The following is a 15,924-nucleotide window of genomic DNA, read 5'->3' as shown; positions in this document are numbered from 1 at the left end:
GTTGGTAAGTTTTGTGACGGCCAAATACGTCAGAAAAGAGATAGACGGAATTTACTGGCGGCCAAAATCACCACAAGCTTATATTTTTTGCTTAATTATCAATTCTGTTAACTAACATTCTAAAAAATCCAAGTCGAGGTCAAGAAAAAAACGATCAGCAAAATAAAAATCAATTTTACGCATTCGTTCAATTTTACATAAATAGATTATGTGTCATATATTATTACTTTTTTTCTAATGTATTTTAAGTTAAATTGTACTTTTGGCCCTCTAATTTACATAAATTTGTGATTTTAGCCCCTTAACTTTTATAATAGCACTTTTGGCACCCCAACTTTATCCTTTTGCAAAAGACTGATCCCACTTATTTTGATCAAGTTAACGCACACATGGATTGTGACTCACATGTCACGTCAGCATGTTTTGCCATAGAATTTGACGTGGCATGCGAGTAATTGTGCACGTTGCAAAACATGTTGATATAACATGTGAGTCATTGTCCACGTGTGCGTTGACTTAATCAAAATTAGTTAGATCAACCTTTTACAAAAAAAAAAACTTAAGTTAGGATACCAAAAGAACTATTATGAAAATTAAGAGGCAAAAATTACAAGTTTGTAAAAATTAGGATTCAACGTGTACTCATAACTAATTTAAGTTGCTGATACATTCTTTTCCTTGACTTCACTACGATGATAAACTATTGTTTGCCCTTCCAAAATTATGATTGATGATGAAGCAGTAATCTCTTGAACTTAAAAAACGATAGGATCGTTTCAGCTTGAGAGGGGTTTTGTTGAAAAATTTGGGTCACATGGAAATATAAAACAAAACATAAAATTGGATCATATAAAAATAAAATATAGTCAAAAAAGGTACACACCAGTACGTTTGGATAGTTAGTCAATACTAATTTAATTTTGATGAATCGCTTGTTTAAATGATGTGCAAATATTTTCTCTGCGTTGAAAATGACTTGACTTTTATTCTATGATGATGATGATGATTCTTCTACCTCTGAAATTCTCAAAAACCTTTTCTTAAGTCAATTAAGGTGTAATGGCTAACTGTATGGGCGTGCATGGTTTGGAAACCACACCATACCTAATTGATGGTTTTGGTTCTAAACCAAAACCATTTTAAAAAACAAACCGGTTATTTTTTAAAACTAATTTGGATTTGGTTATTAACCGGATCGAACCAATTTATAACCGGTTTGTAATAAAATTTAAGTTATTCACATGATCCAATTTTAAATAAGTTTTTTACTTAAACTAATTTTTTTTAGTTGATTAAAAAAAATAGATTTATTAATTATTTTAAAAACATAATTTTTCATTAATTTTATGATTGAATTGGTTTATAATCAACCCACAAAATATTTTTTTTAAACCCAAATTATTTTTTACTTAGCCGAAAACTTGTTTTTTATATTGTTTTAAAAATATTTTTTATTATTTAAAAAAAGAGTAATTTTTAAAATTAAAAAATCTGATTTTTAAATACAAAAAAAAACTAATAAATAGGAAAAAAAATTAAAATACTAAATTTTTGAAAAACTAAAAACATTAAAAACTGATTTTTTAATTATTTAAAAAAAAAACTGAATTTTTTAATTATTTTTAAAAATTAAAAACATTAAAAACTTATTTTTTAATTATTTATAAAATAATTATTAAAAATCTGATTTTTAAAATAAAATAATAATAAAATAGTATGGGTGGTTGGTGGTGGCCGGCTGCCGGAGCACCACCACCGACCGCCGTGAAAGTCACCGGAGGTCCGCCGGAAACCGCCGTCCGCCGTCGTGCCGGCGTTGACCACCGGTTGACCACCGGTCCTCCACCCCTCTTTTAATGAATTATTTTATTATATAATAAAGAATTTTAAAAAATTGAAGATTGGGCCTGAATTAGCTATTGGGCCTAAATTTTCAAACCAATTCCAAACCAAATTACAAAATGTGGTTATTGTTTATAATTGGTGTTTTTTTATTGGAGTGGTGTGGTTTTTTTTTTTTAAATGGATTTTGCAAACTAAAATTGGATATGGGTTGGTTAGTAATTTGGTTAAGGATAACCAAATTTTTTGCACACCCCTAGCTAACTGTGTATCCCTAATTTGTTAATATAGGCTCAATTTTCTTTTGTATCTCCTGTATTAGGGATAAATCCTATCCTATCCTATCCTATCCTATCATATCCTATCCTATCCTATCCTATCCTATCCTATCCTATCCTATCCTATCCTATCCTATCCTATCCTATTATACTAAAGGTTGGTGGAGTTTGGAACCAACTTTGTAAACCCTAATGAAACCCTAATTGATTTGCCCAATTGGTGATCAACAACCATGCATATTGTCCAATCATCCTTTGCCAATTTCGTCCACTCATGTGCTGCCAATTTCTATCCAATGATGATGTTCCAAATGTCTAGATGGAAAGTCTTGTGCATCCAATGTGTTGCTTAGATCATCATAGATAATCCAATTAGCACTTGACATATTTGAATGATGAGGTGACAAATGGCAAACTAGAAACACATGCATTGGTGCTCAATTTCCTGGTTAATGAAAACAATTGGCTGTTTGATGGTTTACCCAAACAATGAGTTTGACACCAGCATAATAAAACCTACATTAGGAGCTGCTTTTTCTCAAAACTTTTTCATTTCTCAACTTTCTCTCTCTCTCTCTCTCTCTCCCTCTCTCTCTCTCTCTCTCTCTCTCTCTCTCTCTCTCTATCTCTCTCTCTCTATCTTTTCTCTCTCTGGTACGCAGTCTCTCTCGCCTCTTCATGAAGAACAACAAGAACACCACCGTCTCGTCCCCGGATTCCGGCGGCTATCTATCGCGAATCCCATACTCCGGCGAGCCACCACACCATCTCGTCCTTCAACGCCACATCCACCACCATCACACCTACAAATCACTCGAAATTGTCCGCCTCCTTTATTCCGCCGCGCCTCTCACTCAGTGAAGCATCCTCGCCGATTTCATTCTTTCGATTTCAAAAGCCTCTCTGGTAATCTTTCGATTTCATTCTTTTTTCTTCTCACCGATTTCATAAGCTACTTGCATTACTTCTCACTGATTTTGATTTCTTCATTTCTTCTTCCTCTCAGGTGGGTTCAATTCCTCAAATTTTGATCTTGCATGTTTGAAATCTTCCCTGAAATTGGATCTTTGGATGTCAATCAGGTACCTAGAATAATCTCATCTCTCTTTCATACTGTTTTTCATTTTTTATTTTATTTTAATTTTTGTAGAAAAAATTCCAGTGATAAAATTGAATTTTTATCAATTGGTTCGGATTAATCAAACCCCATATGAATTTTGTGTTATTTTGTGCAAAACAAAGTTAAAGCTTTGATTTTTAATGATGTATGTTTTGTGGGTTTTGTTTGTTTGTGTTGGACACAGGTGGTTGAAGTTTCAACTTAAAATCTGGAAAACATGGATATGTTGAGTGTTGCTTTGTTGGTATTCACATCTTCACTGGCCAAAAACATGAAGATATTGTTCCTTCTTCTCATAACTGTCATGCATGGTTTTTATTTTAATATGAGGTTATCTTTTGGGTTTGGATTATATTTTTAATTAATTGATTAACTAAGATGTGTTTGTTTGTTGTTACAACAGGTTCCTCATGTCAATTGTACTCAAAAACTTGCTAAATATGAGGTAGTTCGGCGGCAGCTTCTGACACAGAGGTAAGGATTTGTTTCTATGTAATTAGAACCATAGCTATCACTAATTAGCTGCATACTACTCTTACCAAATAATTATTGATTTGTTTCTTTGTTAAATTTTGTAGCTTTACGGTACTGTTTCGATTTTTTTGATTAAAGATTACATTTTTACTTTGCTTTGTTTGAATTTTTTTTTCTACTCTTTTTATCGTTTTTGATTCATGGGTTTGGAAATTTGATATGAGTATATTTTGTATGATATTTGGGGTAGGGTTATGGAGCAAAGTCTGCTCAAACTTTTGGTGGAGTGGCTGCATCAGATGGATTTTATACTCCTGATTTCAAAGGGGATTTCTCCCTTTCAATAAACTTATATAAGGAAGAGTTTTAAAGTTGTTGAATAATTGGTAAAATGTCTCCACTATTTTGGTACTGTTGAATAGTTTGAACTGTGAATTTTTTGTGAAGTGGTTGTTGATGCATTATATCTATTTGGTTTGGATGACATATTTTACATCTATCGAAGTATTCTATTGGACAAATCTCCTTTATGTCCATGTTTTCTCAGTCTCTTTTTTTTTTTCCACTTTTCTATATGCTTGAGTAATATATAAGGGTGAACTTTTAAATAAAATAGCTTGAAATTTCATGGACTTCTTTTTCCCTTTTCAAGAAAGCTATTAGGATAGAGTTTGAAGCTTAGAATTTGGAAGCATTTGAAGCTTATAACTTCAAGCTGTAAGGATACAGTTTGAAAGTATTTCATGGAACTGATACATTATTCCTAAATGGTGTGAATATGAAGCCTAGAATTTTAGTGAATTAACACAATGCATTTACTCATTGTATTTTTCCTTATAGGTTGTGTTTGGAGCAGATGACATAGCTTACCAGTAATAATGCAATGAGTCTTTTTGCTAAGATTAAAGGGAAGCAAGAGGAGTTCAAAAGTCCACGTTCACTTGGAGAGGTATAAACAGATATAATTTCCTTAGTTTATCCCCTCCTTTGTATGATTCTTTTGAAATCCTTTTATTAATTACTGATTTTGGATTTCAAATTACATATTTTTGTCTAATTTGAATGTGTTTTTGTTTGTGTAGGGCATTATTTTCCAAAATCCTCAATTTTAGTCTCCTCATTTTATTTTCCATAATTTTGATTTCTCTATTTTAAAAAATAAAATATTGGGTCTCCTTTTTATTTGGTTTTTAATTTTTATGATGTGGCACTATATTGTTGGGGTTGATTGCAATGTAAGTCCCACATTGCTAATGAAAGAAGAAAAAAAAAAGGTCAAAGAAATTATATTGAAGAAGTCCCACATCGCTTAGAATGATGAAGCAGTGGGAAAATCAAGGCTATATAATGAAGAAGAAATACTTTTGTATCCCTAGAGCTAGTTGAAGGTGGAGTTGTTCATCTTGGTGACGGAAAGCTTGTAAGGTTCAAGGTATGGGTGAGTTTCTTTTAACATAATGCGAGGTATTTTCTTGAACTTTGATGCATAGATAGTAGGTAGATACTTGTTAGATATTTCTACTATTATTGGTTATGCATCTGTTACTAGTGGTAATTCTCATGTTTTGGTTAAGTTGTGGATCTTCGGGTGGGTACTTGTTAGTGACATGAGTTTAGTTGGACTAGTGAAATAAGATTTACTAGGTGGTGTAACTAAATTGGAATTGTTGGACCCTAACAATGGCCTGAGGTGATTTCATAGATGTTTGAAGTTGTTCAAGTGACACATTGGCATCAGTTGACATGGATGCAAGGTGTGTGATGATAGCGTGCGGGCATTGGTTGGCATTGATGCAAGATACGCGGTTATCTTGATGGCTGATGAACTTCCGGAAAAAGCCAACATGGAAGTTGCACCATAAATTTTCAGCGAGGTTTCGAGATGAAATTCTCGGGATGGCTTGGTTCCAAGTGAAAAAAAATCTTGGGATGGTTTAGTTTCAAGTGAGGAAAATTCTTAGGATGGTTTAGTTCCAAGTGGAGTGTACTCTTTATGGTGGAGTATGATAATTTAATTTGTTGGTATAGACAATGAGAATTATGATTGTCGGTGAAGACAATGATTGTCGGTGACGACAATGATTGTCGGTATAGACAATGAGAATTATGATTGTCGGTGAAGACAATAATTGTTGGTATAGACAATGGAGCGGAAGACAATGATTGTCGGTGTAGACAATGAAGATTGAAGACCATTACAATCAAGGTGAAGATTGTTGGGGTTGATTGCAATGTAAGTCCCACATTGCTAATGAAAGAAGAAGAAAAAAAAAGTCAAAGAAATTATATTGAAGAAGTCTCACATCGCTTAGAATGATGAAGCAGTGGAGAAATCAAGGCTATATAATGAACTTAAGTTCTTTGTTTATAATTACACCAGTCACTAGCACTTTAAGCTTATATCTGACTTTTTTTTTTGTTTTTCTCTTGTACTCTTTTATTAGAGTGTTGTGAGATGTAGTTAGGTATTTGCTTTGGAGAGTGTGAGTGTGTATTGGGGTCATGGGGTGTTTGAGAGTGAAGTCTATGTGTTGTAACAATTTTCACATAGTGATATTCTCTTGTTGTCGGTTTTGACAACGACCGTGGTTTTTTCTCCGATTTTGGAGTTTCCACGTTATATTCTTGTATTGTGCTTGCATTCTTTTATTTTCTCTATACATGTTATTCCCAACATATATGTCATTGTTGACCATGTTTATATGGCTATCACAACACATTTATCTTTATTTATAATTTTTTTTTATACTTATTTCTAGTTCTTTAAATACGCTCTTTTTACTCTTAGTTGTGTTCAGGCACGACTTAACATGATGTTTTATATTTTTCACAATAAAGTCCCTTTATTATATAATGATAATGATATAATTAAGATACTTTTTTTTGGGTACGAGAGCAAAACCAAAGGTGGACAAGACAAGTTGAGATTCTCTCCATTCTTTGTTTTCTCTATTTATTTCATTATTAAAGTTTTGAAAATATAAATGTAATGATGTGATATTTGGTGGGTCCAATTATTTAATATATATAAAATTCTTCAAAACTATAGTAATGAAAAGAGACAATGGAGAAAACAAATGAAGAGGATTCTAACTCGGACAAAACATGGCCATATCCCCTCCCTCTTCTATATTTTAATCACTCAATCATATATTATATTATGAATTATGTCGACAAAAACACTAAGGTCAGCATTATCATATCTACATTTTAGTCTCATCTTAAATTTTGTCACCCAAATCAAACTGTGATTACGGATTATGTTGATGTGAGTGCTAAACAACGTTATCTTATCTAAATTTGTGTCATCCAATCGGATAATAATTACACGTTATGTTGATGTCACCATTATCATATAATATTTTTGACGGTCTAGAGTTTGCAAGGCTATGTTATTTAGGAGAGAAATTAATTTGGAGATTAGGTTGATATCTATTAAAATAAGTTTGGAAAGACAACATTTCTTTTAAAAAAACAAAATAACTTAAAAGATGTGCAATATAGATCGTAGGTAGATAATCTATAACAATATATAAAAAGGATAAGTGAGTTTGGGATGGACTTTTTAATATACCTATTTTACCCTTGACTTAGTTTCACAACAACTAATCAATTTTAAAAAAAATAAAAAATATATTCAAATCATAAAAATGTGAATAAGTGGCAAATGGGTTGCCTATATATGAATGATTACCAACTTAATACTACATCTATACTATATAAAAAGATAATACAAATATTTTTGGTGTCGATTTTTCATAATACCAACAATATCCTTATTTTTCTAGCAATAAAAATATTTTATTAACAAATTCATCATAACATAAAACATTTTTTTGAACATAAGTTAGACACAGGCAGGCGCGGAACGCGCCTGTCTGGCCCGCTAGTAATAATAATAATAAAATAAAAAAGAATGTGAACGTTGTTAGTAGTAGTTACACCCGGTGGATTTTAGGGTGAGAGTTCAATTAAGTCCTTCACCGGTGTACCACCAATTTTGACCATTAGATTAAAAAAGCCCCCATGATTATATTATTCACTGCCGCACTGAATCTTGCATCCACACTCTTTCTTCTCCATCGGATTTGACAGCCTTTGCAATTGAAAATGGGTATTTCTCATTAATGTGTCTTCCATACATTGATTACAAGTGAATATAAACATTATGCAATTTCTATTTCAATTTGATCTCCACTAAGGACGTTTTTTTTTTTGTTTTGACTTGTATGGATATATTTAGTTTTCTTTAATATTGAAATCGGAATCTGGGTTTTTAGGAATTTCCCAACAAAACTTGTTTATCTGATATTTGCTTGAACGTTGATAGACACATAGAAAATTCAAAACCAATTTTTTTTCTCACATAGAAACTCGTTTTGTTGAACCTTCTCTCATATCCTTTTCAATATACAACCACAACACCAAGTCTAAAGTCTAATAATTCATCATAAATAAATGTCCAATCTTCATTGCCGAAAGATCCAATTCTTTTGTGCAGTTGTGTTTATTTTTTAATATTTCCAATCCAAATTCATGGAAAGCGTTACTTTAGTTTTGGAAGAATTTTGTTCTACCATTTTTGTTCAAATAAACAATGTTAATAATGCAAGGAATTCAATTTTTTATAGATAAAAAAACCCTAATTATTAAAGAGACATTAAACACCGGTGAGGAAGAAAGAATTTGGGTGGAGAGAAAGAATTTGTAGTGTTACAGGGAGGATATATAAGATTTTATTTGATTATTTATTTATTTTTATAAAAAAAAAAACTATAAGATCCAGTGTGGTAATGAAAAAATGGACCATTTAATCCAATGATGAAATGACGTTGTACATCGGTGAAGGGCTTGGTTGCTCCCTCATCTTAGAATCCACTAGTTACACCCAACCATTATAAAAATAAATTTTCAAATTTCCATTAAACTCTTGTCAAAAAAAAATATTCATTAAACTCACATTAATTTTTTTGTCAACTTTATCACTTAATTAATACCATCTTGTCATAATTAATCACCATAATAAAAGTCATTTTTAACCTATATAATTATTGGTGGTAAAGAAAATAGGTAGTTGGGATGTGACACATCTATGAAAATAGCAATTTTGTTTAACGATAAATTGTTAGTATATTATCCGACTCACACCGTTTCAAAATATATGTAAAAATCTTTAATCACAATTTTGATTATTAATATTTTTAATTGTTTATTAACAAAAATTATAAAAATTTAATATTTTGAAAATACTCATCAAAATAAATTGAGCAAGATCTTATATGCTAATATTTTCATCAAAACAAATTGAACAAGATCTTATATGCTAATATTTACATTTATATATTATTAAAAAAATACGGTCAAAACAAGATAAATGAATATTTTATTTTTATCAAACAAGATCTTATAATTAGGAACGGAGGTAGTACTTAGATTAGTTTTTTCTTCTTAGGCAAACTCAAAAACTTGGTCTTTCAAGCTTCTTAACCCTTAACTATCCCACCTCACAAAAGTAACACTTTTTAAAAAGTGGAGATTTTATTTACATATAAAGTTCATTCATTTTCGATAATCTATTAGAAGTTTATCATATATAAATGGTCAAATGCATTCATAGATTTTTTAGTTTCACGTTTATTTATAATAGTTAAGTTATTTAAGTGTTTTAGATGATAAATATGTAATTTAAGATTTTTAGCAAACAAATTGTTCATTTAAATTTCTAACTTCTTGTACCGTTGTTCATCTTTTATTTATCCTCCCTTTCAATGAGTTTAATTGTTGTGCACTGTCAGTGTAAAGATTTCTTACACATACATCTAATGATGCGTTGTCACGTCATTTAATTAATGTGACTCATCATGTGTTTTTAAAAATCATACATGATGTGTTGGTATATAATTAAACGCATGTGTAAAATAACTTTACACGTCACTGACAGTGCATATAAATTAAATTCCCTTTCAATTAGGTCTTAATATTCTAGGTCTCATAATTTACATCAGATTATGCGTCAAATTCGTCATAATTAACCGTTTGTAAACGTGAGATAACCATAAAGATAATCTCGTGAAATAAGGTACAAAATTAAAGATCTATAAGACCTTTGAATACATTTAACCTATATCAATATGAATTTAATTTATATACACCGTCGATGTAAAGTTATTTTGCACATGCGTCCAATAACATACCGACACATCATCTATGGTAATTAAAAACACATGATATATCACATTCATTAAATGATGTGGCAACGCGTCATTAGATGTATGTGTAAAAAAAAATTACACCAACAGTGCACAACAATTAAACTCTATAAATATATATAAAATGTCTTCAAAAAACCAGTTTCAATCATCTAACATTTATTCATCATGCGGTGAGAGTTTAATCTTTACTACTATTAAAATAATTTTATTTTTAAATGCGACGGTTATTATATAACAAAATAATCTTAATATTATTTTTCTTATAGACAAGATTTTGTCTTTTTTTATTTTTTGACTTAATGGATTTTGTCTACTCTTTTGTTTTTTTTTTTGGTACATAGATTTTGTCTACTCTAGTCTTGTCCTTTTCTAACCTCAACTTGTATACTCCCAAAATTAATCCGTCGTCAAATATGACTTGGTTAAAAAAGAAGAAGAAATTAACAACAAGAATTCCTATAAGAATTTGTCAAAGGATAATTAATATTTAGAGCTTACTTTGCTAGACCAAACGTGTATTGTTTCTTCTACCCTGTTCCTTCAAACATGTCATTCTCTTCACACTCACACTTTTCCCATATATACACCCAAATTCAATAACCAACCATACTTTTCTGTTCTTTAGCTATGAAGTTCTCAATTTTTTCTTGTTTCTCTTCTCAAAATAACAACAACAAAAACGGTATCTATAATATATAATATATACCTTAATTAAAGACTCAAACTCTGTCTTGTTCCTTTCAATTCTTCGGTTTTTGTTCATCATGTTTTGATCTGTTTAGTTTATATATGCAGATTACCCCGAGGCAGAGAATGATGGAAGCTTTCGTGTATTTACTTATCATCAATTGAAATTAGCTACTGGTAATTTTGGTAACAAGATTGGAGAAGGTGGATTTGGCTCTGTTTATAAGGTAATATTTATTTACATTTTATTTAATCATGATTTTTATTTTATTTTTAAGAGTCTAGTACCAAAGAAAATGGGTATTACGAGTCGATGTGTTTTTTTGTTCAAATAGTCTGGTGACCAACTTGATGACAGAACTGACCCCGAACCAGATTAAACTGTCGGTGAAAGCCAAAAAAATAGTTTGGTGATGAGAATCGCTCACATTATGTGTGGAAAGGTGAGAAATTGCGGGTTCAAATATGTGCCCCTACTTAGTTGGTTCAGTGGTGATTGACCTAAACTTAGTAGGGAGGACCACAATTCGATCCCCACAACCGCTATCGGGAGGAGGCTAAAACCACTTGATGTCAGAACTGACTCCCGAACCAGATTAAATTTGTGGTAAAAGGCAAAAAAAAAAAAAAAATATGTGCCCCTACACTTCAAATGTCGTTGCAATTTTTTACCATGAGTTGTACTATTGGGCCAAAGTAATTTTAATTTGAGAATTGAGACTATGTGGTGGCATTGAAATGAACTACAGAATGCAATTAGTTATTATTGTAATTAAATTATGAAAATTAGCTTATTAGTAGTTATGATTATTTGATGGAAAAACTGATTGTGGTTGACTTGAATTTTAAAGGGGAGGCTCGTGGATGGATCTTCTGTGGCAGTGAAAGTGCTTTCTATTGAGATTGAATCGATGCGAGGAGAGAGGGAATTTGTTGCAGAATTGGCTACACTAGCAAATATAAAGCACCAAAATCTTGTTAGCCTTAAAGGGTGTTGTGTTGAAGGGGCAAAAAGATATTTAGTCTATGATTACATGGAAAACAATAGCCTCCATCACACTTTCTTAGGTAATTCATTTTAACTTCTCATTCTATTTATACTTTTATGCTTCTAGATTTTCCAAACAACTGTTTGCATTTTGCAACAATTGATGGTAGAAACCAGTGGCGGATCCACCGCCTGGGCACTTTCCCAAGCTCTGGTAAAAAAATTTGGTAGTTTAAGGGATATTTTAGGACAAAACTGAGATTTTTCAGTGCAAAACTGAGATTTTGTCCAGACTTTATAAATTTATTGACTCCGCCACCGGTAGAAACCCATGTTTTAAAAATCGAACCGACATTGTTCTAGACCTATGAGTCATGTCTCAACTGTTTTAAATTGCTTGAAGCGGCACAAAACTACAACAGAACTGTCAAAGTGACTGAACCATAGCAAAGGTCGATTGTGGCTGAGTCATAGTAAAGGTTCATTTGGTTGACCTGTCCGGTTCGGTTTTTAAAACAATGATAAAAACACTACACCAAGTCCACTACACTGCTTTTCTGAATCTACGGAGAGGCCTTTTAACTAAGGAAAAAACCGTGAAAAAAACTTACGCAAGACCCAAAATAGGCAATACCTCAGAAAAGCGGTTTAGCATACTTGAGTTTGGAACATTATCTAAATGAGTTATATATATAACATCCACAATAAACTCACCTAGAAATAAACAATTTCCGTTATTGTGGCTTATGATTGACAGGTTCTGAGGATAGAAGGATGAGATTCAGTTGGGAAGCAAGGAGGAATATATCAATAGGTGTGGCTTCTGGAGTTTCCTATCTCCATGAGGAGTTGAAGCCTCATATAGTACACAGAGACATCAAAGCCAAAAATATACTCATTGACAGAAATTTTACACCAAAAGTTTCCGATTTTGGTTTGGCCAAATTAATGAGAGATGAAACATCTTACATTAGCACTAAAGTTGCGGGGACATTGTAAGTGTGAACACATTAAGAAAAACTATACAATGATTAATAATTTCAATCATTTTTATTCATTGACTTATGGTACTTTTTCTTATTAAAATATTTACAGGGGTTATTTGGCTCCAGAATATGCTAGTTCAGGACAACTAAGAAGAAAATCAGATGTTTATAGCTTTGGAGTATTGCTTTTACAAATTGTTACTGGCTTGGCTGTTGTTGATGCTTATACAGATATTGAACGTTTCATTGTAGAAAAGGTATGAAAATTAGAATCATAAGGTTATTTTACTTTGTAGCAAAGCTATAGCCTATAGGAATTTTGTGGAAAAAAAATAGTGAATGATCACTACAGCGTGTGTAATCCAAGTCCACCATCTGGATCCGTTGCAGTTAAAAATGCCTGCAGTTTCACGCATTAATTAATCTCAACTGTTGATTTGAGATTGGGCGGCTGACATTGCAGCTTCACTAAATTATAACCAAATAATATCCACCATTAAATTAAGATCGTACGGTTAAAATCAACTACTGCGGCACACAGTTACAGCGTGTAATCCAAGTCCACCAATATCTTCTATATTAGACAAAACATGCATTTGCTGCAACTAATTATCCCAACCGTTGAATTCCGCTTACATTTAAAATTTGATAAATTGCATGCAGAATTCAAGCTTAAAATTTACATTGTCTGATCTTAAACTAACGAACTTAACTGCAGCAATGCATACTTTTACAAACTTGATTTTAAGACTTCGATTTTAAAAATTATTTTAAAATTTATTGGTTTTATAATTATGTCAACCAACAATTTTATGAATCCAGATTGTCTGTGACCGTGCGGTCATGAAATCTGTGACGTCCAAATTTCAAGATCATTAATTTTAGTTTTTAAAGAAAATCAAAATCTACTTGAGATTTGGACAGTCACGGATTTTCTGACTGCGTGCTTGCATTTGGTCAGTCACAGCAGACATTTTGGATTTCAATTTCATGTATACTTATATTGTCAATTTCTTCTATGCGAATTTCAATTTAATGCACTGAATTGTCAACGAAAGAGTTAAAACCAAAAGGTGTTCCCTTGTTTGTGATGGTATGTAAAAAGTTGGTCAAAGTGATTAAATGTGAGCTTGTGTGTATGCAGGCTTGGGCAGCTTATGAGGCCAATGATCTATTAAGAATAGTGGATGCTGTGCTTAATACAAACTATTCAGCAGAAGAAGCCATAAAATTCCTCAAAGTTGGATTACTTTGCGTGCAAGAAACTGCAAAACTTAGACCACGAATGTCAGAGGTTGTAGAAATATTGACCAACAATATTGATACTATGAAGGATGTTCACATTTCAAAACCAGGATTTGTTGCTGATCTCAGAAACATCAGAATAAAACAACACATGACAACAGACTCGCCGCAAGGATCTAGTTCTTCAGGAACAAGCTTTGCAAGCTCCGTTTGGAGTGTTAAAAATCTCGCTCGTTGATTTAGATCAATAAATCAGACATATTCTATTTAAAATATATATATAAATATATATATTTTGCTACATATGATTTTTTTTTTCACCTTCGTGTAATTTTGCACGGGTTTTTTACTAGTTTAGGAATAGGTTGGTGTCAAATTAGTCACCATGTATAGATAGCAATAGCGCTTAAGAGATTTATTAAATTGAAATGTTCATAATCATTTTTTGTTCTTAGGATTGGTAGAATTGTTTTCAGTTTAAATTTTTGTGTGGAATTGCTTCCTATGTACTAAGAATTATTTTTTCTGACTTGCATTGGCAAGTGGAGGGACATGCAATTTTCAATATCTCTAGTTGACATTGGATATTGATGAAGAATTTAGAGCCTGTAATTTTTTTAATCAATTTTTCAAGTTAGTTGAACTTGAATAAAGCCATTTATTGTGGAAAAGACATGACAGACAAAAGAATTGTCACCCTGAATTCTTTTGCAATAAACAATTCATTTTGTTGTAGATAATGTTTTTCATTTTGATTATGCTATCCTTGTCACTGATATATAGTGTGGCCAACATGTTTCTTCTTCAATTACAGTACTAATCAGTGTTGGTTGAGAGTAAAAAAAATTCACAAAAATAAGTTATTTTACTGGTTTTCAGTATTTTTTATTTTACATGTTTCTATTCATATTATTTTCTTTCATATTATTTTTTTTCAAATAGTTTGGTAGCTAAAAAATTTACCTTAAAAAAATGAATAAATAGAGTGTCCGAAAATTCAAACCACGGCTTCTTCACATATAGTGCAAAGTTCCTACCAACTAAGTTATGCTCATTGGAACTTATATAGTGCAAGAGGTGAAATAGGCTAGGCCGAGCTAGGCTTTGTCAAGCCTGTCAAAAAATCGAAAGTTCGAGTCTGACATGTGACCTATCATAGACTTAATTTTTAGGCCTGAGCCTGACCTTTTGAAAGTCTGATGTGGTATGTTAGTCTATTTAAAAGTCTATTTCACATGAATATATTTAAATAAATAATTATACTTATTTTTAAATATAATAATGAACTAATAAACCAATGTTCCTTTTGATATTTAACATGATATTTCAGAGAATTTGACTATATATGTCATCATATTTCAATTCTAGTTTATAATGATACATTTATATACGTTAAAAACTAATGTAGATTAATAAACTTAAACTACTGCAAAAAAGTTAATAGATTTATATTTTAATCAAACAACAAATTTTAATATATAAATAATAATCGTAATAAAAACATTATTCATATTAACTTAAATAGGTCGGCCTAGTATAGGCCTTAAAGACTTTTTTAATGGTCTGCGGTCTAACCTTTTTAGCTAAATAGGTTTACAAAAAAACATTGTTCTGCTCTATTTATAGAAATAGGCTGACCTGGCCTAAACCTATGTAGGCTAGGCCATATGCCCAAGTAGGTCGGCCTGATCTATTCCCACAGCAATGTCCCTCTTATTAATAATTTTCTACATAAGAATTTATTTTAAGTGTTTGTTTGATTTAAAAAATAGTAAGTAATAAGTATTGGACAAAATAAATAACATATGACAAAACTTTAAAGTGTTAATTTTTTGGCTGATAGTATTTGATAGATAAAAGATTATTTTACTATTTTTTAAATAACTTGTACTTAAAGCAACTTTGAATGGTTCAGTGAAAAACAACAAAAAGTTTAATTTTTTATAAAACTGCCGTCAATTTGTTGGGTCTCAAAAGCAATTTTGAAATAAAAAACTATATGGTTGAAGTTATGTTATTCGATCCTTTATTTCTTTAGAAAAATAAAATGTATCTTAAAAATATTGTAACAAAAACAACGCAACTTTGAATT

General features: G+C 31.3%; 1 protein-coding gene across 1 annotated transcript; it reads left to right on the top strand.

Annotated features, from left to right (window-relative positions):
• Nucleotides 1-10,387: 10,387 nt before the first annotated feature.
• LOC123922824 (putative serine/threonine-protein kinase) lies at nucleotides 10,388-14,475 on the top strand. Its single transcript, XM_045975509.1, has 6 exons — nucleotides 10,388-10,608; nucleotides 10,722-10,840; nucleotides 11,465-11,681; nucleotides 12,359-12,596; nucleotides 12,697-12,844; nucleotides 13,732-14,475. Exons 1-6 carry the CDS (start codon nucleotides 10,554-10,556, stop codon nucleotides 14,068-14,070), a joined length of 1,116 nt encoding a protein of 371 aa, XP_045831465.1. The 5' UTR covers nucleotides 10,388-10,553; the 3' UTR covers nucleotides 14,071-14,475.
• Nucleotides 14,476-15,924: the final 1,449 nt, after the last annotated feature.

Source organism: Trifolium pratense, linkage group LG1 (assembly GCF_020283565.1).
Source record: "Trifolium pratense cultivar HEN17-A07 linkage group LG1, ARS_RC_1.1, whole genome shotgun sequence".
NCBI classification, from domain to species: domain Eukaryota; kingdom Viridiplantae; phylum Streptophyta; class Magnoliopsida; order Fabales; family Fabaceae; genus Trifolium; species Trifolium pratense.
This window is presented reverse-complemented; position numbering and strand designations above follow the sequence as displayed.